Genomic DNA, 26,315 nt, shown 5'->3' with positions numbered 1-26,315 from the left:
GTTTTATTTCATTAATTTATTTTCCTGTAAAGTCACTGTGAGTTTCACTGAAACCATTGGAAAAACGTGGATTATGCGCTGAGCTCTTGAAACATATAAATTTCCCTTCTGAGTAAGGCTGAAGCCCCACATTGCGGAAACACGGCTTTTTTGTTGCAGATTTTGTTGCGGTTTTTTGAGCCAAAGTCAGGAATGGATTGAGCAGAAGGGAGAAGTATAAGAACTTCCTATAGAGTTCCCATTCCTTTTATAGCCATTCTTGGCTTTGGCTCAAAATGCAACAAAATCTGCAACAAAAGAAGCTGCGTTTCCGCACTGTGGGGCCTCAGCCTAAAGGTCTTCATCTATCTATTACCGGTAGAAAGGGTATGGGCCATCCTACACTATGCTGAGGATGGCCCAATAGGCCGAAACAGCGCTGTCCATAGCTGGGAATCTGTTCCTTTTGGGACAGAAATACTGATTTAGCAATTAAATCCACATTATGATTAAAAGACTTTATAACTGAGTCGTTCATGATATTAAGGATGCTGCCCTCTATAGGGTGGTGTACAGAGTGCACTCTGTTCTCCTAATTCCATCCAGGAGACTAGATTTGCATATTTTTTACCGGTAGAAAGGGGTAAACCTCACAAGGTTAAAGCAAAGAAAAACAAACAGAAACAAACAAAGCCTGAGTTAAGTTGTAGGTGTGCATCTACATGCCGCTCTCATACATTATCAATGACCTAGAAATAATAATGCACACATTTACATAAACTCTTAATATACTTCCTGAATGTCAGTACATAAGCTTAGATTGTATGAGATCAGGCATAACATAGCCATGACAATTTTCAAATTGCTGTCTTTTGCTATTTTTTCCACAAACTTATGGGAACTGATATCAAGTTGTGATACGCCTGAACATGCTGTGGCCCGACTCCCCGGAGACTATATCATAGGAGGCATCTTTCCAATTCATGAAGCTGTTTCCGACATATCATCCCGTAGATTTCCAGAAGACTTTAAGTGTTCTCAGTAAGTATTCACTTTAACATACTTTTGTGGCTGACTCTATTTCTAATCAGTTTGTCCCATCAATGACACTTTTGTGCATGACAATTTTGCTTGTTTATTATGTTATACTTGTATATGTGTTCAGTTCCTCAATAAGTTTGAGATAATAATGCTCACACAAGCAAAGGTTTGTCATAAAGTGTGGTGGCAGATGAAGGGGGACATCAAACTGGGGGTAACTGAAGAGGGGCATTACCATCTGCCCCCAATTTAATGTTCCCCTTCCTGTTGCCCCCATGCCTGAGCATGTAACTGGTTGATGATCAGTCTTAGGCCTTATTCACTTGTCGCATATCATGTACGCGTGCCGTCCACATTTTTCTCAGATGTTATACGTACCGATTTCATGAGGTGGGATGAAGACACAGGTCCATCACTTTCCATCATGTCAATGTGTTTATTTCACATAGAAATAATAGGAGCATATAGTTTTTTTTCACTTGTGCTGACGCATCACACCAATTAAAGTGTATAGGTCTAGGACATCCTTGAGTTTATAACATCACGGATGTATCATACCATGTGTTTTTTCATGGAACTAGTGACTCATAATATATAGAAAATTAAACAGCAACAAACGTTGACCTGAAAATGGATCAACCACAGAATAGCAAGGACCTCACGTTTGCGGACATGTGAATGAGGCCTCTCTATATATAATGTTTGCAGTATATAAAATATATGCTGGAGTTTGGAGCTGTTGCCTGACTGTATGAAACAACAAGGATAAAAAAAAAGATTATATGTTCTCCATCCCTTCCACCACTTCCTCTCTGTCATTGATAGACACGTCTTTTTTTCAATTATACGTAATTATATAACTTTGCTCAATCCCTTGAATCCTTAGCATGAATTGCCCAATGCAAAATAAACCGAATCAGTTTTTCCTGCAGCGCTTTTCACAGAAAGTCCGCAGAGATTTCCTCTGCAGACTTTCTGCTTCAGTTATACCTACATATACCATCAGCATATCCGTTGGTATAATTTACATGCTGCAAAAAACAAAAGGTTCCCGTCCAATTGGGCAATAAGAGCTAGTTTGGGAGCGTGAGTATGAGTGTGAGCCTTATGGTGTTTGTTTGCTTATAATTTTGTGCATGTATTTTGGTAGTTTGGCATATGAATGTATAGTGTAAGTGAGTCCGTTTAGGTTGTGACATAGTATACGAGTACACTTATATGCTGCATAGTTGTATAGGTTTGGAAGCAATAACTCACTTTGTGTTAACTGCAGGCAGCAACTTTTACCATGTACTAAAAAGAAGCAGGGAATTTATTTTTCTATTGGGGTAGTTTGATTTGTGTATTTATACAAGTTGCCTGGGCTGGAGAAAATTCATTAGAAAATGTAATTTAATTACAATTAACAGTTACCCAAGAGGAAGAAAAAAATTAAATGTTGCCACAGTGTTACTATACTGCAATACCATCTAGTGGCTAGAAAGAAAAACAACACAATCATAAGCTTCTACAATGCAATCTATAGGTGATAGTCAGTGGGTAGTAAAGAATTTGTCCAATGGAAAAAATTGTGTTAAAATGTGACATAAGGCACTTTACTAATATATTAGATTCACAATTGTGATTCATTTATGCTGACATGCACCTGGAAGGTTTCTTTAAATGCTGTAATACTCTGACCACACTAATGGCAGGGAGTTGGCAGTGATGTGTATAAGGGGGATGGCTGGCAGACTCAGTTTATTAGCGAAAGGCTTTATTAGGCAGCCAGATCTCGTGCTGATCAATAAGAAATGCGTTATTTATAGCACTCATTTGCTTTGGCTTAATAACACAGGCTAATGCAAAGTGAATGGGGAGAAACAATTACACAAGGCAATGTAAGGCCTATAGGTGCTATGGCAATTGCCTGTTTGTGAGGGTCTGGGCAACTATGCTAAGCCATGTCCCTTATATATTTGATTTATGCATGTTTTTTTTTAATATATTTAGAAACTGTTACAAAAAATTTTTTTTAAATAGTTTTTGTCTACCATACAATAATATTTCTGAAGAGGATACATGTTGTTGTGTCACTGGGGGCAGGGCTAGAATCTACAAATATTTATTGCAAAGCTGATCAGGGTCCTCTAGGAACAGTTCTGATACCCTGGCGGTCATGTGCCTGCTGGGCCAGAATTGGAGCTTTATCTTGGTGGATCCCATAATTGTGTACACAGTTATCGGGAACACACGGACAGTAATAAACCATCCCTGCCTTACTTATGGGAGGTCTGTGTGTAGTAACCCCACTTCTACAGCTGCTTGATTTTGTAAGGATATATATATATATATATATATATATATATATATATATATATATATATACGCTATCTGGGAGTGATTAAGGGCACATTTATCTGGACCAATTATTGAGAATGATTGTTCTTTGCCGTGTGCGAACATGATCAGAAATAATTGATTTTGGAATAAAAATGCTTGTTTGTCAGCAGGACAAACCACGGATGTGCTGGCAACAATACTGGAAATAAGCGGCCTTGGATTTATAAATGATTGTTCGTACAATTATCCAGTGTAAAAGCTCCTCTTACTGAGCATAGATTGACTTACTGTACGGTCCATTGCTTCTTGTATGTTTCCGATGGCCATAATATGACTATGTTTTAATGTCTATATTACAACCACAAGAACCAAAGCTTTGTAAACTGAACATAGAAGAATCACAATATTCTAGGTGTACAGGTAGAAAAATGATTTGTTTTTCTTTGTCCTTCCTTGTATTTTCTGTGCAGGTTACAGCCACGAAGCATCATTGAAGCTCTAGCAATGATCTATGCCATCGAAGATATTAATAACTCCACCCTCCTCCCAGGAATTACATTGGGCTATGAAATTTATGATTCATGTTCTGATGGACTAAAAGCCACTCAAGCAACGCTAAGAATTATTTCGAACTCTGTTTCTATGAATAGTTCGGCAGACTGTAACTCCACAGAACTAATACCTAATATCAAAGCTGTTGTTGGAGAAATATATTCTGAAATTACAACTGTAGTTTCAAAGATCTTGAGCCTGCACCTTATACCTCAGGTAAATGTTGCATAGATTTATCTGACTTTATGAATGGTGTTTATTAGAGATGAGCGAACACTAAAATGTTCGAGGTTCGAAATTCGATTCGAACAGCCGCTCACTGTTCGAGTGTTCGAATGGGTTTCGAACCCCATTATAGTCTATGGGGAACATAAACTCGTTAAGGGGGAAACCCAAATTCGTGTCTGGAGGGTCACCAAGTCCACTATGACACCCCAGGAAATGATACCAACACCCTGGAATGACACTGGGACAGCAGGGGAAGCATGTCTGGGGGCATAAAAGTCACTTTATTTCATGGAAATCCCTGTCAGTTTGCGATTTTCGCAAGCTAACTTTTCCCCATAGAAATGCATTGGCCAGTGCTGATTGGCCAGAGTACGGAACTCGACCAATCAGCGCTGGCTCTGCTGGAGGAGGCGGAGTCTAAGATAGCTCCACACCAGTCTCCATTCAGGTCCGACCTTAGACTCCGCCTCCTCCGGCAGAGCCAGCGCTGATTGGCCGAAGGCTGGCCAATGCATTCCTATGCGAATGCAGACTTAGCAGTGCTGAGTCAGTTTTGCTCAACTACACATCTGATGCACACTCGGCACTGCTACATCAGATGTAGCAATCTGATGTAGCAGAGCCGAGGGTGCACTAGAACCCCTGTGCAAACTCAGTTCACGCTAATAGAATGCATTGGCCAGCGCTGATTGGCCAATGCATTCTATTAGCCCGATGAAGTAGAGCTGAATGTGTGTGCTAAGCACACACATTCAGCACTGCTTCATCACGCCAATACAATGCATTAGCCAGTGCTGATTGGCCAGAGTACGGAATTCGGCCAATCAGCGCTGGCTCTGCTGGAGGAGGCGGAGTCTAAGGTCGGACCTGAATGGAGACTGGTGTGGAGCGATCTTAGACTCCGCCTCCTCCAGCAGAGCCAGCGCTGATTGGCCGAATTCCGTACTCTGGCCAATCAGCGCTGGCCAATGCATTCTATTAGCTTGATGAAGCAGAGTGTGCACAAGGGTTCAAGCGCACCCTCGGCTCTGATGTAGCAGAGCTGAGGCTGCACAAGGGTTCAAGCGCACCCTCGGCTCTGATGTAGGAGAGCCGAGGGTGCACTTGAACCCTTGTGCACCCTCAGCTCTGCTACATCAGAGCCGAGGGTGCGCTTGAACCCTTGTGCACACTCTGCTTCATCAAGCTAATAGAATGCATTGGCCAGCGCTGATTGGCCAATGTATTCTATTAGCCTGATGAAGTAGAGCTGAATGTGTGTGCTAAGCACACACATTCAGCTCTACTTCATCGGGCTAATAGAATGCATTGGCCAGCGCTGATTGGCCAGAGTACGGAACTCGACCAATCAGCGCTGGCTCTGCTGGAGGAGGCGGAGTCTAAGATCGCTCCACACCAGTCTCCATTCAGGTCCGACCTTAGACTCCGCCTCCTCCAGCAGAGCCAGCGCTGATTGGCCGAATTCCGTACTCTGGCCAATCAGCACTGGCTAATGCATTGTATTGGCGTGATGAAGCAGTGCTGAATGTGTGTGCTTAGCACACACATTCAGCTCTACTTCATCGGGCTAATAGAATGCATTGGCCAATCAGCGCTGGCCAATGCATTCTATTAGCGTGAACTGAGTTTGCACAGGGGTTCTAGTGCACCCTCGGCTCTGCTACATCAGATTGCTACATCTGATGTAGCAGTGCCGAGTGTGCATCAGATGTGTAGTTGAGCAAAACTGACTCAGCACTGCTAAGTCTGCATTCGCATAGGAATGCATTGGCCAGCCTTCGGCCAATCAGCGCTGGCTCTGCCGGAGGAGGCGGAGTCTAAGGTCGGACCTGAATGGAGACTGGTGTGGAGCGATCTTAGACTCCGCCTCCTCCAGCAGAGCCAGCGCTGATTGGTCGAGTTCCGTACTCTGGCCAATCAGCGCTGGCCAATGCATTCTATTAGCCCGATGAAGTAGAGCTGAATGTGTGTGCTTAGCACACACATTCAGCTCTACTTCATCGGGCTAATAGAATGCATTGGCCAATCAGCGCTGGCCAATGCATTCTATTAGCGTGAACTGAGTTTGCACAGGGGTTCTAGTGCACCCTCGGCTCTGCTACATCAGATTGCTACATCTGATGTAGCAGTGCCGAGTGTGCATCAGATGTGTAGTTGAGCAAAACTGACTCAGCACTGCTAAGTCTGCATTCGCATAGGAATGCATTGGCCAGCCTTCGGCCAATCAGCGCTGGCTCTGCCGGAGGAGGCGGAGTCTAAGGTCGGACCTGAATGGAGACTGGTGTGGAGCGATCTTAGACTCCGCCTCCTCCAGCAGAGCCAGCGCTGATTGGTCGAGTTCCGTACTCTGGCCAATCAGCGCTGGCCAATGCATTCTATTAGCCCGATGAAGTAGAGCTGAATGTGTGTGCCTAGCACACACATTCAGCTCTACTTCATCGGGCTAATAGAATGCATTGGCCAATCAGCGCTGGCCAATGCATTCTATTAGCTTGATGAAGCAGAGTGTGCACAAGGGTTCAAGCGCACCCTCGGCTCTGATGTAGCAGAGCTGAGGGTGCACAAGGGTTCAAGTGCACCCTCGGCTCTCCTACATCAGAGCCGAGGGTGCGCTTGAACCCTTGTGCAGCCTCGGCTCTGCTACATCAGAGCCGAGGGTGCGCTTGAACCCTTGTGCACACTCTGCTTCATCAAGCTAATAGAATGCATTGGCCAGCACTGATTGGCCAGAGTACGGAATTCGGCCAATCAGCGCTGGCCAATGCATCCCTATGGGAAAAAGTTTATCTCACAAAAATCACAATTACACACCCGATAGAGCCCCAAAAAGTTATTTTTAATAACATTCCCCCTAAATAAAGGTTATCCCTAGCTATCCCTGCCTGTACAGCTATCCCTGTCTCATAGTCACAAAGTTCACATTCTCATATGACCCGGATTTGAAATCCACTATTCGTCTAAAATGGAGGTCACCTGATTTCGGCAGCCAATGACTTTTTCCAATTTTTTTCAATGCCCCCGGTGTCGTAGTTCCTGTCCCACCTCCCCTGCACTGTTATTGGTGCAAAAAAGGCGCCAGGGAAGGTGGGAGGGGAATCGAATTTTGGCGCACTTTACCACGTGGTGTTCGATTCGATTCGAACATGGCGAACACCCTGATATCCGATCGAACATGTGTTCGATAGAACACTGTTCGCTCATCTCTAGTGTTTATGTAATAATTAGATGGGATACAGTTTAACTATCAGATCTCCAGGCATATTTTGACTCAGAATATGAGAACAATCATTGACACTGTATATTCTCCTTCATGATTTAGTTGCTTGCTATTATTTAATCTTTTTTGTGATCTATTCTCCCAAAAACTTTTTAGATTTGTGTAAAACACTAGAGATGAGGGAGTAGTGTTCGATGGAGTAGGTGTTCGATCGAATACTTCGGTATTCGAAATACTCGTACTCGATCGAACACTACTAGCTGTTTGAAGTTTAATGTTCGATGCAGAACCAGCGTTGATTGGCAGAATGCTATACATGCTATACATTTTGCCAATCAACGCTGGTGCTTCTCTTAACTTTCCGAAGTCTTCTCCGCGCTGCGTCCCCGCGTCTTCTTCCGGGTGGAATTCACTCTGCCTAGGCATCTGGCCTAGGCAGAGCCGACTGCGCATGCGCGGGCATGCACGCGCATACATGCGCATGCGCAGTCGGCTCTGCTCAGGCGTCGGGCCTGGGCAGAGCTGCACGCGCATGCGCAGTCAGCTCTGCCTAGGCCGGATGCCTAGGCAGAGTGAATTCCACCCGGAAGAGGACGCAGGGACCCTGCGCCGGGAGAAGACTTCAAGCAGAATCCAGCCCGACCGTCACTCGTGGACTTGGTAAGTATGATTTTATCGAATGTTGCCTACCCCTGAAACGAGCATTTCCCCCCATAGACTATAATGGGGTTCGAAATTCGTTCGAACAGCCGAACAGTGTGCAGTTGTTCGAATCAGATTTTGAACCACGGACACTTTAGTGTTCGCTCATCTCTAAAAAACACCATTAGGCTGGGGTCCTAAGTGGCATAAACACTTTGGTTTGGCTGCAGCAGAAATGCTGTGAAAAAAATGCAACGTTTTACAGTCCTTTCAAAGTGGATGGGATTCACTAGAGGCCACTGTGGAGCATACTATACTATGTTGGGGCCACTGTGGAGCATATTATACTGTGAGGGGACCACTGCGGAACATATAATACTGTGAGAGGAAGGGGCACTGTGGAGCATATAATACTGTGGGGGAGGGGGGAGCACTGTGGACCATATTATACTGTGTGGGAGCCACCATTTAGCATATAATTCTGTGTGGGGGCTTACTGTGGAACATATAATAATCTGTGGGGGCCACTGTGGAACACATAATACTCCGTGGGGTACCACTGTGGAACATATAATACTGTGGGGGGGCTGTGGAGCACATAATACTGTTTGGAGGGGCACTGTGGACCATATAATACTGTGTGGGAGCCACCATGTAGCATATAATTCTGTGTGGAGGCTCACTGTGGAACATATAATACTGTGTGGGGGGGCCACTGTGGAACACATAATACTGTGTGGGATGCCACTGTGGAACATATAATTTTGTGTGTGGGGGGGGCACTGTGGAGCATATAATACTGTGTGGGGATCACAGTGGAGCATATTATACTGTGTGGGATCACACATTATACTGTGTGAAGGCCACTATTGAGCATATTATACTCTGTGCATGGTCGCTTTGAAGCATATAATACTGTGTACAGGCCACTGTGGAGCATATTGTACTGTGTGGGGGCCCTTCACTATTCATATCACACGTCACCTGTTTTATAGTAACTGTGCACTATTATTACAGGTTGTAAAAACATAGCATGGGGATTATAAAGCAGATACTTTGCAAATTAAGTAGTGAAAGAGTCACGGCACTCTCAAAAGCACCACAGCATCTTCAAACAGTTTATCAGCAGGGGCTCCGGGTATTGAATCGCCACTGATCTCATAGATCTTTTAGACTGTTAGGACCCTGCAGATCAGCTGTTTCCTACATCACGCAGTCATCTAGCACTTGGGCAATATAGAGAGATGAGTGATGATTATGGTTAATCAAAGCCAGTTTATAGTGCCATACCTGGACACAGGTTGTGCATGGTATTGCAATTCAGCCCTTTTTAGTTAAACATAAATAACATGTCTAATATGTACTAAATATTCTACTTCCAGATAAGTCCTGCATCATCAGCTGTTACTCTATTCGATCGCCTGAGGTTTCCGTCTCTTTTGTGCACTGTTCCAAATGATAAGCATCAGACTGAAGCTATGGTTACTCTAATCAGAAGATATGGCTGGAACTGGGTTGGAATGATTGCAAGTGATGATGACTATGGGCGTTCTGCATCCTCTAGTTTATCTTTGCTTTTTAAGCGGTACGGAATATGTACTGCCTTTTCCAAAACTATTCAGGCCTATGTAGATCATCCTGATCTGGCTACTACAGTGAAAGATATAACAGATGAACTCATCAACAGCTCCACAAATGTTGTGATCGTTTTTGTGAAGGGTCCTATTGTGAGAAAAATATTCCACAGGGCAATAGGATTGAACATATCCAAAATCTGGATAGCAAGTGACAGTTGGGCATATTCAAATGAGGTTTTAAGTATTGAAAACATCGAAAAAATTGGAACAATTATAGGTGTGAACTTTATATCTGAATCCGTTACAGGGTTTTCACAATATCTGCAGAACCTGAAGCCTTCACAGAAGGGTGCTACAAATGAGTTTATTCAAAAATATAAAGAGTTAAGATTTGGTTGTACAAAAGAGTACAGAGAATATATAAATTGTGTGAATTCATCTTCCAAAGACTGTGTTTTTGATCAATCAATGCTGCTGAAGTCTTCAAAGGCGTGCCATAATAATGTGACTAATGTCTATACGGAAAATGATGACTTTCTGGTGCAGAATATTGAGTGGAGTACAGTGTACAGTACATCATTGGCGGTTACTGCCATAGCCAAAGCTATACGAAACATTGTGTGCAAACATGATACATGTCAAAAGAATAATACATTCACCCCAAGAATGGTAAGTAAAACTAATACACAGGGGTAAGTCAAAATAAAGGTAGAATGTGTTTGTTCCTAGGGTAAGCCGCGTGAAGATAGTGGAGAGGAGTAGCTCCAAGATTCCAGACCTTCTCTCCAGAATGGTCACAGTGGCTTTCATGCCAAAACCTCCTGCTGGCCTTAGGGTGGCACAGTGATGATAATAGGAAGTATTGGTACAGAGGCTGATGGTAGGAGTTTCCCAGAGGACCCCTGGGAGGTCTCTTGGCTGATGGTTGTTTTTTTTCAGATCAGTGCAGATGCAATCAGCATTTTGCTGTTAGAACAGCAGTTTGTATGTATTTAATGAAAACTAATGAAAACAATTCATAGCCTTGCCCAAGAAAAGAAAAAAAAATCACTAATAGAACAGACTGCCAGCGAAAACTATGTTTAAATACTCAGTAGACAAATGAGGACAAAATTAAATTGTCAGTGAAAGGGTTAAAGAGGTATTCCCATGTACATAATTATTTTTAAATTTGTATATAATTAAAAGTTAAAATTTTTTTGCAAATATAAGTAATTAAACATTTTGCAGAGTTTTAAAGATTTTCTCTAAATATCTTGTGGTCAATATCTGTCGTCTTGATCGGTTGCCAATGGATACGACCACTAATGCAGGAACTTTTTTGGAATATCAGCCGTGATTTCTTTATTGTGGCCGGGATATCTTCTGATACATGTAGTGTCCCTGCCTGATAACTCAGGTACAATAAGAAAATCAGAGCTGGGTTCCTGACAAGTCCCAGACCATAGAAAGTTTCTGCATTAGTGGTCTTAACCATTGGCAACCGATCAAGATAATAGACTGTCACCACTAAGATGGTTAGAGAAAATCTTTAAAACTTTGCAGAATTTTTAATTACTTATATTTGCAAAAATGTTTAACTTTTAACTAAATACAACTATAGATCTGGTTATGTACATGGGAATACCCCTTTAAGTGTTTTTTTTTTTTTTTTTTTTAATCTGTGTCTGTATTATGGTAGGCTTCTCCTGCCAGGCTCACAACAGCACAGATAGAGACAACACTACCTACCACTGACTATTGGCAGAGAGGCTGTCATCCAATGTCAGGTGGCACCAGAATATCATAGTGACTCACAAGATATGTGTTTTTTCTGGGTTTCTCCAGCATAATATAGTTATTTAGTTATGTTACAAACCAAACAATTTGGAATATTCGGGGCAAACCCAAATTAGTTCACCCATCTCTAGCATTAGCTTGTTATTACCTTCACAATATATACATAGAATTGTGATTTCAGACAAAGTGCAAACAAATTTTAATGTGAATTCCATCTGAAAGTTCATTGCAAGTTCATGCTGTTTTGAATATTTCACCGTACATATAAAGTTCTATCTCATTGTGTTGAAATATCTATTTTGTTTCAGTTACTGGAGGAAATAAAGAGTGGAAACTATTCCTTTAATGGAATGACATTCAACTTTCAACCAGCTGGTGATGTTTTGACTGGTTATGATATCATATATTGGAATACAAAAAACAATACTGCAGAATTCCAGATAGTTGGTGTATATGATATACAAACTCACAATCTTACCATACGAAAAAATGCTATCTCATGGAACACAAAAAACAATGAGGTATGAAATAATTTCAGCAGTGTAAATCATATTTCTCATTATGGAAAAACAACATACTACCCACACCCCTTCTACAGTATATACAGTACATAACTTCATGGTGGTAATTTCATTTAAGTAATCTCACCCCTTCTTCTCTCACAGGTTACGTAAAGAAAAGCTTAAAAAAATAAAAAACATGGTTCACCAACAATATTTGTTAGAATATATGGCTTTTACTTTGCAAACACACATGTACCGTATTTTTCGGACTATAAGACGCACCCAGGTTTTAGAGGAGAAAAATAGGAAAAAAAAATTTCAGGCAAAAAATGGTAAAATATTTAATGTATGGGTGTTGTAGTTTTGGAACAGCTGCAAGGCCACATTGATAGGTGACCCTGCAGCTGTACGGGGATGTATAGGGCGTTTTTTTTGTGGGGCCAGGTGTACTTTTTAGATATACCATTTTGGGAAATGTTTATTGCTTAGATCACCTTTTATTTAATTCGGAGGCAAAACAGAGAGAAAAACCCGGCGGTTTAGCACTTTTGATTTTGACGTTCACTGTACATAAAAATATTAGTAGACTGGGCATTTTCAGACACAGGGATACCTAATGTGTATGTTTCACAGTAATGTTATACTTTTATATGTATTCTAGGGAAAGGAGGTGAACTTTTATTTATTTTATTTTTTATTATATTTTTTTAAGTGTTTTTTTTTTTTTTTTTACTATTTTATTATCCCCCGCCTAGGGGGCTTGAACCTGCAATCATTTGATTGCAAGTCCCATAGACGGCAATACAAGTGTATTGCCATCTATGGGAGATTCTATACATTACTATCGCGGAGGGTCATAGACCAGCCGCGATAGTAATATATATCTATGACAAGCCTCGGAGCCTTCATTAGGCTCCCGGCTGTCATCGGAACAGGTCGGCTCCTGCAGCCTCGCCGTGCAGGAGCCGGCCTGCATCACTAAAGGTATGGGGCCGGTGGGGACCGGCCCCGGGGCTAACTGACTGCCGGGACCTGCGGAGGAGGAGCGGATTTGCAGCATGGCCGCGCTACTGCCACCGCTGGTTTTCTTCAGCGGCAGGAGTGTGACAATCTGCAGGCCCCGACAGCTAAGACAGTCCCCGGCATCTGCTGTAATAGACCGGCGGATGCCGGGGAGTGTCTTAGCTGCCGGGGCCTGCAGATTGTTACACTCCTGCCGCTGAAGAAAACCAGCGGTGGCAGTAGCGCGGCAATCTGCAGGCCCCGGCAGCTAAGACACTCCCCGGCATCCGCCGGTCTATTACAGCAGATGCCGGGGACTGTCTTAGCTGCCGGGGCCTGCAGATTGTCACACTCCTGCCGCTGAAGAAAACCAGCGGTGGCAGTAGCGCAGCCATGCTGCAAACCCACTCCTCCACCCACATTCAGACTATAAGACGCACCCTCATTTTCCTCCGAAATCTGGGGGGAAAAAAGTGCGTCTTATAGTCCGAAAAATACGGTAATCTATTAATTGCTAATCTTAATTAGTTACTGGACCGGCTGTGTCCAAACAGTAGTTTATACCCACATATGACATTGAGTACGTTATCCTGGGTACACCAATGTCATACAAGTGGGCATAATCTGTCGTTTGGGCACATAGGAGGGTGTAGATGTGAAGGAACTCTATGTGCTTTTGGACCGCAGATTTAGTTGTTTTTTGGATGCCATGTCACATTTGCAAAGACCCTAAAATTGCCCTTACAAAATGGGGTCTCTTCTTGGGGAATACCAATTTATAAGCACCTCCAGGACACTGCAAAAACAACATGGCGTCCAGAAAGTCCCTCTAAATCTGTACTCTGAAAGCTAAAAAGCGCAGTGCTCCTTCCCTTCTGAGCCCTACTTTGTGTCCAAGTTAATATATAGGCTTTAATAATCTCCGTCAGAACTGAAGAGGTCCCTAAAAAATTAGTTTGGGAAATTTTCTTGTAAATCTGGAAAATCGCTGCTACAGTTGTAAGCCTTGTGACATCCATAATAAATTAAAGGACAATCAAAAGATGATGCCAATATAAAGCAGAGATATGGTAGATAATATTTATCCATGTATTTGGTTAATATGACTGTTTGAAAAGCAGAGCATTTCACATTTTGAAAATTGCGATTTTTATTCCAAATTTCCATCAAATTTCCTATTTTTTTTTTTAGAAATACATAGAATATACAATATGTATACTCGAGTCAATAAGTTTTCCCAGTTTTTGTAGTAAAATTAGGGGCCTCGGCTTATATTCGGGTTGGCTTATGCTCGAGTATATACAGTACTTGCTTTCTATAAATAGATTTTATTATGTACATTGCAGGATTTTCTTGATTTTCTGGTGTCCTCCCTTTTTTTCCCACTATATAATTATATTTCTTCTTACAGGAAAATCCCAACTTCCTGTTATTTCATTCTGAATATAAGAAATCTCCTACATTCACACTCAGTGATTTAGAAATCCAGTTGCTTTGGGTTAGAAAAATCTTAGTCCCAAAAAACACCATCGGCCATCAGCAAATCGGCCGTTGCTTTCATGCCACAATTTTAATTTAGATTACCACGTGTACTGGAAAGGTTCCCAGATAGTGCAAACAGCCTACCTTCAGTTCTAAACAACTTTTGATAAACTTTACAGGTGAAAATAAGAAAGTTTTTAACATATCTTTATTAAGGTTTCCTTCTCCACATATTAAGCTGTTCTTCTGCTCCTTCTTTTGACTGCTTTGTTTGCAATACTTAGTCACTATATTCAGCCTCATAAACAGACCTCTATGGAGGGGGGAAAGGAGAAAGATTTTTCTACCAGCTGGTTAATTGGAGGTACGCTTTAAGGTTAATGTGCCAATCAGTGGCGTAACTAGGAATGGCGTTGCCCCGTGGCGAACTTTTGGCATAAACGGAGACGGGGAATAAAAACATAAAAAATTACTGTTTCTTACCTGTCCCCAGCTCCTACGCTATCTTCTCCGCTGCCGTCCTTCTGAAATGACGTCAGACGTCACATGACCCGGGACGCAGGCCGGGTTCATGTGACGTCAGAGACGTCAGAAAGGACGTCAGGAAGGAGGCCTGGCAGGATCGTGGAGAGGTAAGTAACAGTGTTTGTTACGTTCCCTTACCTCTCTCGGGCCTCCGATCATTATACTCGGGGGTCTGCAAAAACCCCCGAGTATAATGATAGTATTTGTGGGGACCGCGGTGTCACTTACCGATCCCAGCCCAGCCAGGATCAGCAAGTGAATAGGGCCCGTAACGGCCTATTAAAAAAAAACCCCGCAGTGGTAGCGTCTGTCACCGGGCCCCCTAGTGGCCCGGGCCCTGTGGCAGCCGCCTCCGCTACCTCTACGGTAGTTACGCTCCTGGTGTCAACCTATGAAACTTCTGTAGTCTTCTCCTATGCCAGTTTAATGCTGAGGAGGGATACTTAAACCCTGTTCCTGTTTATCCATCTACTTGCTATTTGGTTTTATTTAGAGAGGCTTCCATATCCTGATTGTATTTGCTGGACTATTCTATATTGACCTATATTGACTTGTTACTGGAAATTAGATTGTCTTCTCAGTTAAGCTCTGATCTTATCTCTGGGATTGACCATTGGCTTCTTAATAGAAATCCGCTTGTCTTCTGACTTCGGCTCTGACATTACCTCTCAGACTGATTATTGGCTTGGACATTTTCTCTCCTGATTCTTCCTCCTGGTTTTTATTTGCCTTGTAAGTTTATCATGGGTTCTAGCTTGATTTCAGATTGTGGAGCATTTATTCCTTATGCCCAGTGGCATAACTACCACGGTAGCAGTGGAAGCAGCTGCCACAGGGCCCGACACCTTAGGGGGCCCCAGGTCCCCTCACTAGTTAATATAGCAAAAAAATAAATAAACAATAAATTTTACTTTTTGGGGCCCGAGGCCACCTGAGGTGTCGGGTTCCGGGCAGTGCAGAGCCTCAGCATGCATCCTGGCAGTGTGGGAGGGGCGGAGACATCATGCAGGAAGAAGATAGAGCCGGGGGATGGAGTGAGCAGCGCTGTGGACTTATGGAGAGTGAGTGCAGACTGGTGAGTTTAACCCATGCAAGCCATGTTTGCAGGGCAGGCTGTCAGCACACAGTACTGTGCTGGCAGCTGCCTGCTGCCTAGGGATGAAGGGGTTATTACAGTACATAATACTGTGCTACAGAGGCCACTATAGGGCATAATACTGTGTGCAGGGGCCACTATAGGGCATAATATTTTGTGCAGGGGCCACAATAGGGTATAATACTGTATACAGGAGCCAGTATAGGGTTTAATACTGTGTACAGGGGCCACTATAGGATATAATACTGTGTACAGGGGCCACTATGGGGCATAATAGTGCCTGCAGGAATGCGGGGGGGAAAGGGGCGGTCGGTCGGGGTCTTTGGAGGGTAGGCCCCATGTCAAAGGTTCGCCATGGGGCCCCGCCATTCCTAGTTTTCCTAGTTACGCCACTGCTTATGCCAGTTTATGTGGTGATAAATTGGGCCACAAATTCAGCACTGCAAAAAGCCTGGGATCTATTGCAAAGTGCTATATAAGAGTTCAGCAGTTCCTTCTACTGTTCTGTTGTCAGACAGTTCCTATCATAACAGAATATACGGCCTATAATAGCTATTTTTCCATTGTGGAACATATGCAGAAACTTGTAGACCAGATGCAAGTTATTACCAAGTTGGTCCAGGGTTTGGCTGAGAGGGTTCACAACCTCAAGTTCCATTTACATCTGCTGTTCCCATGGATCCCAAAATAAATCTTACAGACAAGTTTTCTGGATAACCTTCTGAGAGAGTTGTAAATTATATCTTCATCTGTGACCCAATTCTTTGGGTAATGAGCAGTAATGGGTTGGCTTTATTATTCCTTTTGCCTTTTTATTAGAACCTCATGCTCCTGAACTTATTTTTATGGACCAGTTTTTCGCTGCTCTGGGTCTACTCTATGACAAACCTAATCCTACAACCGTGGCTGAATCTAATCTGTTTTCCTTCCACCAAGGCCGCCAACCTGTTAAGGATTACTGTTCAGAGTTCAGAAGGTGCTCGGTTCTTTCTCAGTGGACTGTTCCAGCTCTCTGCTGTCAATTTCATCAAGGTGTATCTGATGCTAAGAAGTACTTGTTAATCAGCTGACCACAACCCTCATCTTTAGATGAATTATGATGACGCTTGCTATTTCCTTAGACCAGTGTATATATGAATGCAAGAAGGAAGGATCTTTGGTCTCCAGTCCTCTGCCACCTCTCAAGTCTACTCCAGAGTTACAGCCAGGGCCTAGTTAGCTAGGAGGCTATTTAGCTACATCGATTCGTGAAAGGAGACAGTGGGGTCTGTGTTTTTACTGCAAATATACTGGTCATGTTTGTAAAAACTGTCCCAAGCATCCAGTTCCAAAAAATTCCATTTTTTTTCAGGAAGACCACCTAGGCTATCAGATATTTCCCATCATCTCCAAAAAGAATTATCTTACCAGTTAAAATGATCTTTTCCTTAACAATATATTTTCTGGCAACTCTTTTCTTGACTGTGGTTCAGCAGCCAAGTTGGATGCTTTCTAGTATTGACATCACCATATGGGTTTCAACACCAGGCGGGGCCCAGCTGCTTCTTTCATTTCCTACACACTGTACAATTCACCCCAGTTTCACCAGGGAAAATCGTTTGTTTCAATATATATATATATATATATATATATATATATATATATATATATATACTGTATATATATATCAACAATATCTGATTAATTGATTAATGCATGCAGAAAGCCACAGACACAATGATCATTTGGAAGAGAATCCATAAGTCCAACTTTTTAAGCTGGCAGGCTAGGTAGTAGGTACACTGATAGTGTGCCCCAAATTTTTTTTGAAATTATGTAATTGTCGTTCAGTATTACACTAGTTTGTGATGCATTGGTATCCATAGCAGCAGCAAACCACAGACACAATGAATAATTTAGGAAGATAGTCTAGTTTTTTCAGCTGTCAAGTTAGGAGTAGGTATAGTGTTCTCCAAATTTTTCTTGAAATTCTTGAAATTGTGTCAATTGTTATTCCTTCACTCACTGATACGCACGTTGAGTGGCAATGTTGCACATGACTAAGACTAAGCAGCAATATATGATCATTGCATGAAGAAAACCATCTTTATCTCTTTTTTTTTTAAACTAATTTACTATTTCAAGAAAAGTCAGCTTTTTTTTTTAGATTAATGCAGACTATGTATGAGCAGCACCAAAATAAACTGCTTAAGAAACAAATACTTTTTCAGACTAACACTATCACATTGTGTATTGGGTGCACACAGCAGAGAAAGCCCTTAAAGAACAGGGTTTGTTTTTTTTTCGTTTTTTTTTTCTCGTTTTTTTTTAGAATAGCATAAGCTACAATACTCTTTCTGTTAGATTCAAACCTGTGTCTGCTTGGGGATTCCCAAATGGAATACTGAATGTATTGACAAGCGGTGAGCAATAAAAGCACATGGACCCCTTAGACTATAATGCGTCCATGTGCTTACCGCGTGGTGTCCACACGAGTCATGCGGAGAGGAAAGTAGTTCATGAAGTACTTTTCACTCCGCATGTTCCATGCGAACACCGCACAGAAAACACACAGACTCCATTATAGTCTATGGGGTCCATGTGCTTTCATTTCAGTGCGTTCGGTATTCCATTCGGGGGTCCCCAAGCGGATGTGAACCAGGCCTTACTGTGAATGAATTACTGTAATTTCAACAACATTCACTTCTCTAGCTGACCTGCACCGACTGCATTATACATTTCTTACAGATTCCTTTTTCAAATTGTTCAAAAACGTGTAAACCGGGAAGGTACAAAAAACACTCTGAAATAACCTGCTGTTACGAGTGTGTTCCATGTGCAGAAGGATATTATGCTCCTGAAAATGGTAGGTAAAAAGTGATGTAACTTATTCTAAGATCTGTTATGTCACAATGCTGTTGCTGTTTTTGTTCTGTGTTTATTACAGCTGTATACATAAAAGTATTAATATAATAATATACATTAAGAATTAAACATTTATTGCATAATATGAAAATGTTTTTTCTATTATTGGACTTTCCTTCACGGAAATTGTAATTGCAATTCTGTTACAACATCAGGGGAATTACCAGCATAGAGGAATGCACAAAACGTATATACAGTAACCAGAATGACTACATTGTTACTCGGAAACCACCTGCAATTATCCTGTCTGTGACATTGCTTATATTATGTGGAGTTGGATCATGAGTAGCCATAAGTGGAATATATTGAACAGAGGAAATGAGTGTCACTGCATTCATCTACTGTATATTCAAAGGTCGTTGTTGCAGGACTGTCTGGTGGACCAGTCCAATCCAGCAAGCGGGCACTGTTCAGCAACGCATTCCTTAATGTTTGGCACTATGGCAGACTAGCAGATTCTAGGATCAGAGCCAGCAGATATTAGTTCATTATTCAGATGCAGGTACTGAAACAGGATATGGGCGAGGGAAAAGGACTCAGTAATACATTAAGGTAGAAACACACAGCACTCGGAGAGTAGCAAAAATGTTACAGAACTTCCTTAAACCACTCACTGGCTTAGGCTGAAATTACACGTGGTAAGGCACCAGTTCTCACCTTGCTGGTGGAATGCGTAGTCATGTACTGAGTAGGCTGAGGAAACACTCTCAACTTCTTGCAAGATCAACTATTTCACTGAACCAGAATAAAAAATACAGCCAATATCTGCAGCTCCTGGGCCCCAGTGCAAAACTTGTAATGATGCAGCATGGCCTTTGGGCCTCCTCAGTGTCGAGGGCTTCATAGTGTTTGCTACCTCTGCACCTCCTGTATCTATGGCCCTGAATACAGTGATGATAACAGAGTAGAAACAGTCTTTAATTCAACATATACAATTGTCCATTCTTTGGAACCTAGTACTAACCCTGTCAATTTGACAACCCATGTACAGAGAAAGTTGAAACTGATGTTAACAGTAAAGCAGCAATTGGAAGATAGAACTTAAAGGGGTTTTCCGGGCAAATATTTATTTATTTTTTAAAGTCTGCTATTAAACGGTTAGTAAGTGAACCCAAATACCTTTAGCAGTGTTTTGAGTGATTTCTGGGTGTCTCTGGGAGCACCTGGCATCCTCTGCATTTGTTTACAAGGTGTATCTCCCACACTAGCTCCTTCTCATATCACTCCCCCTTCCTCTCTCCCTTGTTCCTTTACACCCTTTCCCTGTCTCTCTAGCTATCCCGCCCACTACCAACTAACTCAGTCCAACTAACTCAGTCCACCCCCCTCAACCCCATCATACTTACCTATTTTCCTTCTAGACTTTCTCCTTTGAGACAGCTCCTTCCTCTTTTCTGACTGCCAGTGTGTGCAATAATCCAGGTTCTGTTCTGTGCTCTGCAATCGGCGGTCCACCACTACTGCGCAGGCGTGGGAGGTTACTGCTCTCACACCTGAATTGTCAGCTGCAGAGCTCAGAGCAGCGCCAGGACTATTACGTGCTCCAGCAGTCAGAAAAGAGGGAGGAGCTGTCCCATAGGACAGTCTGGAAGGAAGAGAGGTAAGTAAGATGGGGTGGAAAGGTGGTTGAAGTGACGTTCTATTTCTAGAAACGGAGAAATGGAACATCAACGATAACCAGAAAATGTCCTTGGGATGGTCACATGACCGCCCCAGGGATATGGGTAAATATACATTTTTGATAAAATATGTAATTTAGGAAGTAAGTGGGAGGAGGGTGTTTTGTTTATTGCAAGAATTAGCTTTTATCCTGGAAAATCTCTTTAAATGTTACCCAGAACTGAACTGAACATTCCAGAAGGGGCTGCACCAAAATATTGTCCTGTATACTTTTAATACATCACAATATCCTGCGAGTGAACTGTTTTTCAGCTTTCTCTTGTTATTTTTCCTCCTCTGTGTTGAAACCTTCCCCTTGGTTCAGCCATGGCCAATCAAAGGCCACTGGGTGAGGTTGTAGGAGACCTTAGTCTCTGTGGTGACTATTGAGAGCTCATTCTACAGTCAGTTCAGTTCTGTGTCAGTCTGTCAGTATGCAGAGGTACTTGCCTTGCTTGATTTGAACTTTTAATACTTTTTTTTTCTTAGATTTTTTTTGTACTTTAATTTATTAATTTTTTGAATTTATTAGACCCTCTAGAGGTCTTGACCCCCAGGAGGTCCGATCACTAGTGCAATGTATTACAATGCTAATACATTGAAAAAAATCTGGCATTTCTATTGCATGATACATAGAGCTTGCAATAGAATATACTGAAAGACAGGCCTGGGAGCCTTCACAAGACTCCCAGCTGCCTTAACAACGGGACGCCAGCCCCGGAGCATGCTCCTAGTGCCAGCAATCTCCAGCAAAATGGCAGCAAACACGCACTGCCAGTAAAATGGCGCCTCGGTCAGCTTTGACTGAGGCACCAGAGTGGTTAATGCCTGCGATTCGTGCAGGGATTAGATTTGGGTGTCTGCTGTATAAAACAGCTTTTTTACAACTGGTCTTGCATTATTAAAAATTACCAGCTCCAGTAGAGCATCACCTCTACTTGGATTTTCTACAAACTGTGCCACCCATTTAAGTTCCTTATACAACTGATCTTTTATCTCCCCAGTTAGGGTCCATTCACATGGAGGAAAATGGTGAGGAATTTGGTCTGGGATTTCAGCGCTAAAAAAAAGCCTCCTATTGACTTCAATGAGTTCCTTTTTCTGTTAGCAGAAAAAGTCAATGCAAGACTTTTTTTTCAGCGCTGAAATTCCACACCAAATTCCTCACCATTTTCCTCCGTGTTAATGCACCCTTATATTGAGAGTCTAAAGATTATGCCAAAAAAGTATTTTAGAAGTGGTCACATTATTTTTTTCATCCACAAGGAATCCACATACCTACAATCTTCACCTACATTTGCATCTTTCACAATCACCATCATGTCACAAAAGATATGGTGCACTACCCTCACAGACTGTGGACTTGGGTCACGCATATTCAATGAGTAACCAGATGCAGTTGCCAAACTCCAAGCTGTAGTCTTCTGTTGAGACTCCTTCTTTCCGGATGGGTTCCCTGGCACCATGAGCGACCTACAGTGGATGAATAATTTCTTGCCCGTCATACCCTCCAAAGCCAAAGCCTTTCTCCAGCAGGAACCATCCTGGTCCATCTCCAGTCTGATTGTAGTCTCCTTATGTGACAAGCCTGACACTCAGTCTCTTAGTCTTGCTCCCTTCCTTGCAGATACTGGTGAATAAAGACACAGTGCATACCGGTACTAGTAGTCCCGCTTTGCTGTCTAAACATGTAGTCATGTACTGTAAAGGTGTAAAAGATTCCAGAGTACAGTGAAAAACTTTTTCCAACAATTTTGGTTTGGTCTGATCAAGTTTGGTCAAAAGTTACTTTTCCAATGAGCTGAGCAAATATTTGCAAATCAAATGTCATGAGGTTTGACAATTGCTATTATTAAGATGTGTACATATCTTCTTGGACTTTACTCCCTCATGTAGCGCCGCACCTCCCATGAGGCGACCTGAAGCAAGTGCTTCAGGCGGCGCTATGCCAGGGCCCCAGGGAGGGCGGCATTTTTGCTTACCTAAGCCAGTCCAGGACAAGCTGTCCTGGACTGGCTTAGCACCGAGCAGTGGATTGGGGAGGCCGCCCCGTCCGCTCCACCCCCTCCTCCGGGGAGGGGGTGGCTTTCTGTCGTCCGCCTTGGGCGGTGAAAAGGGCAGGTTCACCCCTGCCCTCATGACCACAGAAATGCAAAAAAACAAAATTCATAATATGTGTTGTTTTCTGCTTAAAACATTTCCTATTTATTTTGCATTATTTCACAGAGGGGCATATTTTAGAATAATATACTCTTTTTTTTTTAGAAGTTGGAGAAGACACCTGTCTTGTAAAAAATGGTAGAAGGGGATCTTGTTATTTTTTTGCATTAGGTTCCAGGAATTTCAGTGTTAGCTCTGGTCATGTATCTTTGTCCTTATAGGCCGGGACCCGTCGTGGCGTTTACAGTATAGCGAATCGCATCCATACATTGCGGAAAAATACATGCAGCAGGTACACTGCGATTTCCAAAACTGTTGCTTATTTGGAAATCCCAGCATGTCAGTTATACCTATGGCAACACCAGCGTTTTTCAATAGATATAATAGAAGCAGAAAGTCCATAGAGGAAACCTCTGCTGACTTTCTGTGCGTTGCCGCCGTGGTTTATCCCGTAACACTTTTTAGCTGTGGGACGCTACATGGGGCCGGGATCTTAGGTAATAATCAAGATTGATTGATTTCAGGTCTGTTAATGTATTGTAATGACAGTTTTTTTCAGGACCCTTTATCAGATTTATAGATTTGATTACCCTCCTTTGCACATTGTTAAGATTTTTACTGTTTTCCATATTCATATATCTAAGATCCATTTTCACTTTTCGTTTTATAGATATGACTGGGTGCCTGAAGTGTCTCGATACTGAATATTCGATCAATGGAAGCTCTCAATGTAAGAACAGGACAAAGGAATATTTCTACTGGAGCAACCCATTTGCTATAACTCTGATGACATTTTCTAGTATTGGATTTCTTGTGGTGTCAGTAATAGGGATTTTATTTGCTAAGTATATGGACACACCAGCAGTTAAAGCAGCAGGGGGATATTGCACATACATACTAAACATATCACTGTTGGTAAGTTTAGCAGGCAGTGTATTATTTATTGGTGAACCACTGGAAATTATTTGCAAAATCAGGCAACCACTTTTCGGCATCAGTTTCACTATTGTGATTTCTTGCATTTTAGTAAAATCTTTGCGAATTATTTTAGCATTTGAGTCGGGCAACAGAGGTAAGAGGGTAATGGCATCTGCTATTAAACCAATAGCTATTATCATTTTTTTAACCGTTATCCAGTTGGCTATTTGTACAATATGGCTTATGCTAAAGAGTCCTTCTGTTAGCACCATTCGTAAAATACCAGAGCTCCTAATTCTGCAATGTGATGAGGGGTCCTATCTAGCCTTTGGCATTATGCTTGGCTACATTGGATTACTTGCATTAATATGTTTCCTACTAGCTTACAAAGGCAGAAAATTACCAGAGAAATACAATGAGGCTCGATGTATTACATTTAGCATGCTGGTCTATATGTTTGTATGGATTCTCTTTATACCAATCTACATGAATAATACTAGTAGTGCATATCTCTCTGCTGTACAGATAATAGCTATATTAGGTTCTAACTATGGTGTCATCGGTTGTCACCTACTACCCACTTGTTACATCATTTTATTTAAAAGTAAAAGAAACACCAGAGAATGCTATCTTCAGAGTATTCGTGCATTTCTTAAAGTCCATAGGTCTGTATTCTTTCCTTCACAGAGAAGCTCACATATTCATGCTCAGTCCATACAAGCTGAGAGTCATCATTCTTTACAGACATGGTCAAAAAATGAACTAAGGAAAAGACATAAAAGCTGTTAATATTTGTGTCATTAAACTTTATGTAATGATTACATCTGAGCATCTACAGATCAATAAATCAATGATCATGCTGCTTTGGAACACTATACTCTATGTCATTTTTTCCTTTTTACAGTGTGAACCATGCTGAAAAGCAGAGACATCCTAATGCACAGTAAGTCTAAAACAGATTTAGTACTGTATTGGAAAAAATGGGTATGAACATTATATTTTGTTAACTAGGACCCAATTTTCATTTACATGGCATTGCCATAGGTACAGACTGCGTACAGACACAGCCAGTCCTTATAGGTTAGTTACATGGACCTATGGACTCTCTGTACAGCTGATGGCTACTGCTGGCAAGAATTTATAATAGTATTTGGCAAAAACTCTAACCTTTTCATAGCTCTGTATCAAAGGTATATGAGAGCTTGATGTGGTATTTTTCATGGTACCATTGTTTTGGGTACATCTACTGTGTTGTATATATTTCATTAATTTTTTTTAATGTGGAATTAAGAAATTAAGAAAAATGGCACCATTGGAACCAGAGAGTGTTCACCTTGTGGTTTACCTGTCATGTTAACTTTATCCAGGACATCAATATGATTTTAAAGATAGAAAATCTATATAAATTGGCTTTTACAATGTTTACATAAAAACATTTTATTTAAAATAAGAATCATTTTTTCTGAAGTTTTATGGGTACCATTTTAGGGTACGTACATCTTTATATCACACTATCCTCTGCCCGCGAGTTTGTTTGCGGGTTGTTGGAGTTGATGATTTATCAAATTGCTGCCGTTGATGGTTTGCCTGCTCCAGCATTTCGGCAGCTGTTAAGCTGTCCTGCTGCTGAACTTGTTCCTCAGACCGTGCCTGTGATTGTTCCGGCATCTCAGTAGCTCGCTGGGACACCATATGAATGAGCGTGTTCTTGGCGTTGATGATCTCCTTGCTCTGGCGTTTCGGCAGCTGTCAAGCTGGCCTGTCGCTGAACTCATTCCTGGCGCTGTGCCCGTGATTGTTCTGGCATCTCAGCAGCTCACTGGGATGCCATATAATGAGCGTGTTGTTGGCGTTGATGATCCGCATGCTCCAGCGTTTCAGCAGTTCTCTAGCTGGCCTGCAGCTGAACTTGGTTCTTGCACTGCACCCAGGATTGTTCTGGCATCTCAGCACCTCACTGGGAAGCCATATAATGAGCATGTTGTTGACATTGATGATCCCCCTAAGCTGCGCTTCAGAAGAATTCTGTGACTTCTTGCTACCTTCACAGATGTCGTTGTTTGCGACACATTAGATTCTCTTTTTCCAGGCATGTTAAAAATTGGCCAACTGCCAATTTGGATTAAAGATGTTTTCCCATGTTTGTTTAAGCACACAAGGAGCACCAGCAGAAGGCACTGAAGAGTGAGGAAACATGGCAGCATAAAATGGAGCTGTAGTGCCTCGCCTCTGACCTCACAGTGGCACCTTCAGTGCCTCCACATAAGGGTAACAGGTTACGCTTTCTAGTCTGTGACAGATACCTCCCCTGGGCCATGGGCTATATTCTGATTCCCAAAGGCCACTGGCAACATACCCTGTTTCCCCAAAAATAAGACGGTGTCTTATATTAATTTTTGCTCCCAAAGGTGCGCCATGTCTTATTTTCAGGGGGTGTCTTATTTTTTTCAAAGAAGAATTCACATATATTGCTAAATATAAAAATTAACATTTATTAAATACTGTACAGTATAAAAATATTTTCATAGATTTGTAGAGCAGGCAATTTTGGACACAGGGATACCTAACATGTACGGTATGTGTTTCACAGTATTTACATACTTTTATATGTGTTCTAGGGAAATGGGTTGATTTGAATTTTTAATACTTTTATATATATATATATATATATATATATATATATATATATATATATATATATATATACCTGCCTTCAAAAGAAATGACGA

General features: G+C 41.9%; 1 protein-coding gene across 1 annotated transcript; it reads left to right on the top strand.

Annotated features, from left to right (window-relative positions):
• The first annotated feature begins 826 nt into the window (after nt 1–826).
• Nucleotides 827–24,375, top strand: LOC142198491 (G-protein coupled receptor family C group 6 member A-like). Its single transcript, XM_075269526.1, has 6 exons — nt 827–1,020; nt 3,813–4,110; nt 9,364–10,227; nt 11,646–11,858; nt 18,673–18,790; nt 23,339–24,375. The coding sequence occupies exons 1-6, from the start codon at nt 827–829 to the stop codon at nt 24,373–24,375; spliced, it is 2,724 nt and encodes a 907-aa protein (XP_075125627.1).
• Nucleotides 24,376–26,315: the final 1,940 nt, after the last annotated feature.

This window comes from Leptodactylus fuscus, chromosome 3 (genome assembly GCF_031893055.1).
Source record: "Leptodactylus fuscus isolate aLepFus1 chromosome 3, aLepFus1.hap2, whole genome shotgun sequence".
Lineage (NCBI taxonomy): Eukaryota > Metazoa > Chordata > Amphibia > Anura > Leptodactylidae > Leptodactylus > Leptodactylus fuscus.
Note: the sequence above shows the minus strand (reverse complement) of the source record. Positions and strands in the feature narration are given on the sequence as shown.

Coding starts and splice junctions, on each gene's coding strand:
- LOC142198491 (XM_075269526.1), top strand. CDS start 827: ATGACAATTTTCAAATTGCTGTCTTTTGCTATTTTTTCCACAAACTTA. Junction 1,021..3,812: donor GAAGACTTTAAGTGTTCTCA/GTAAGTATTCAC, acceptor TTTTCTGTGCAG/GTTACAGCCACGAAGCATCA. Junction 10,228..11,645: donor ATACATTCACCCCAAGAATG/GTAAGTAAAACT, acceptor ATTTTGTTTCAG/TTACTGGAGGAAATAAAGAG.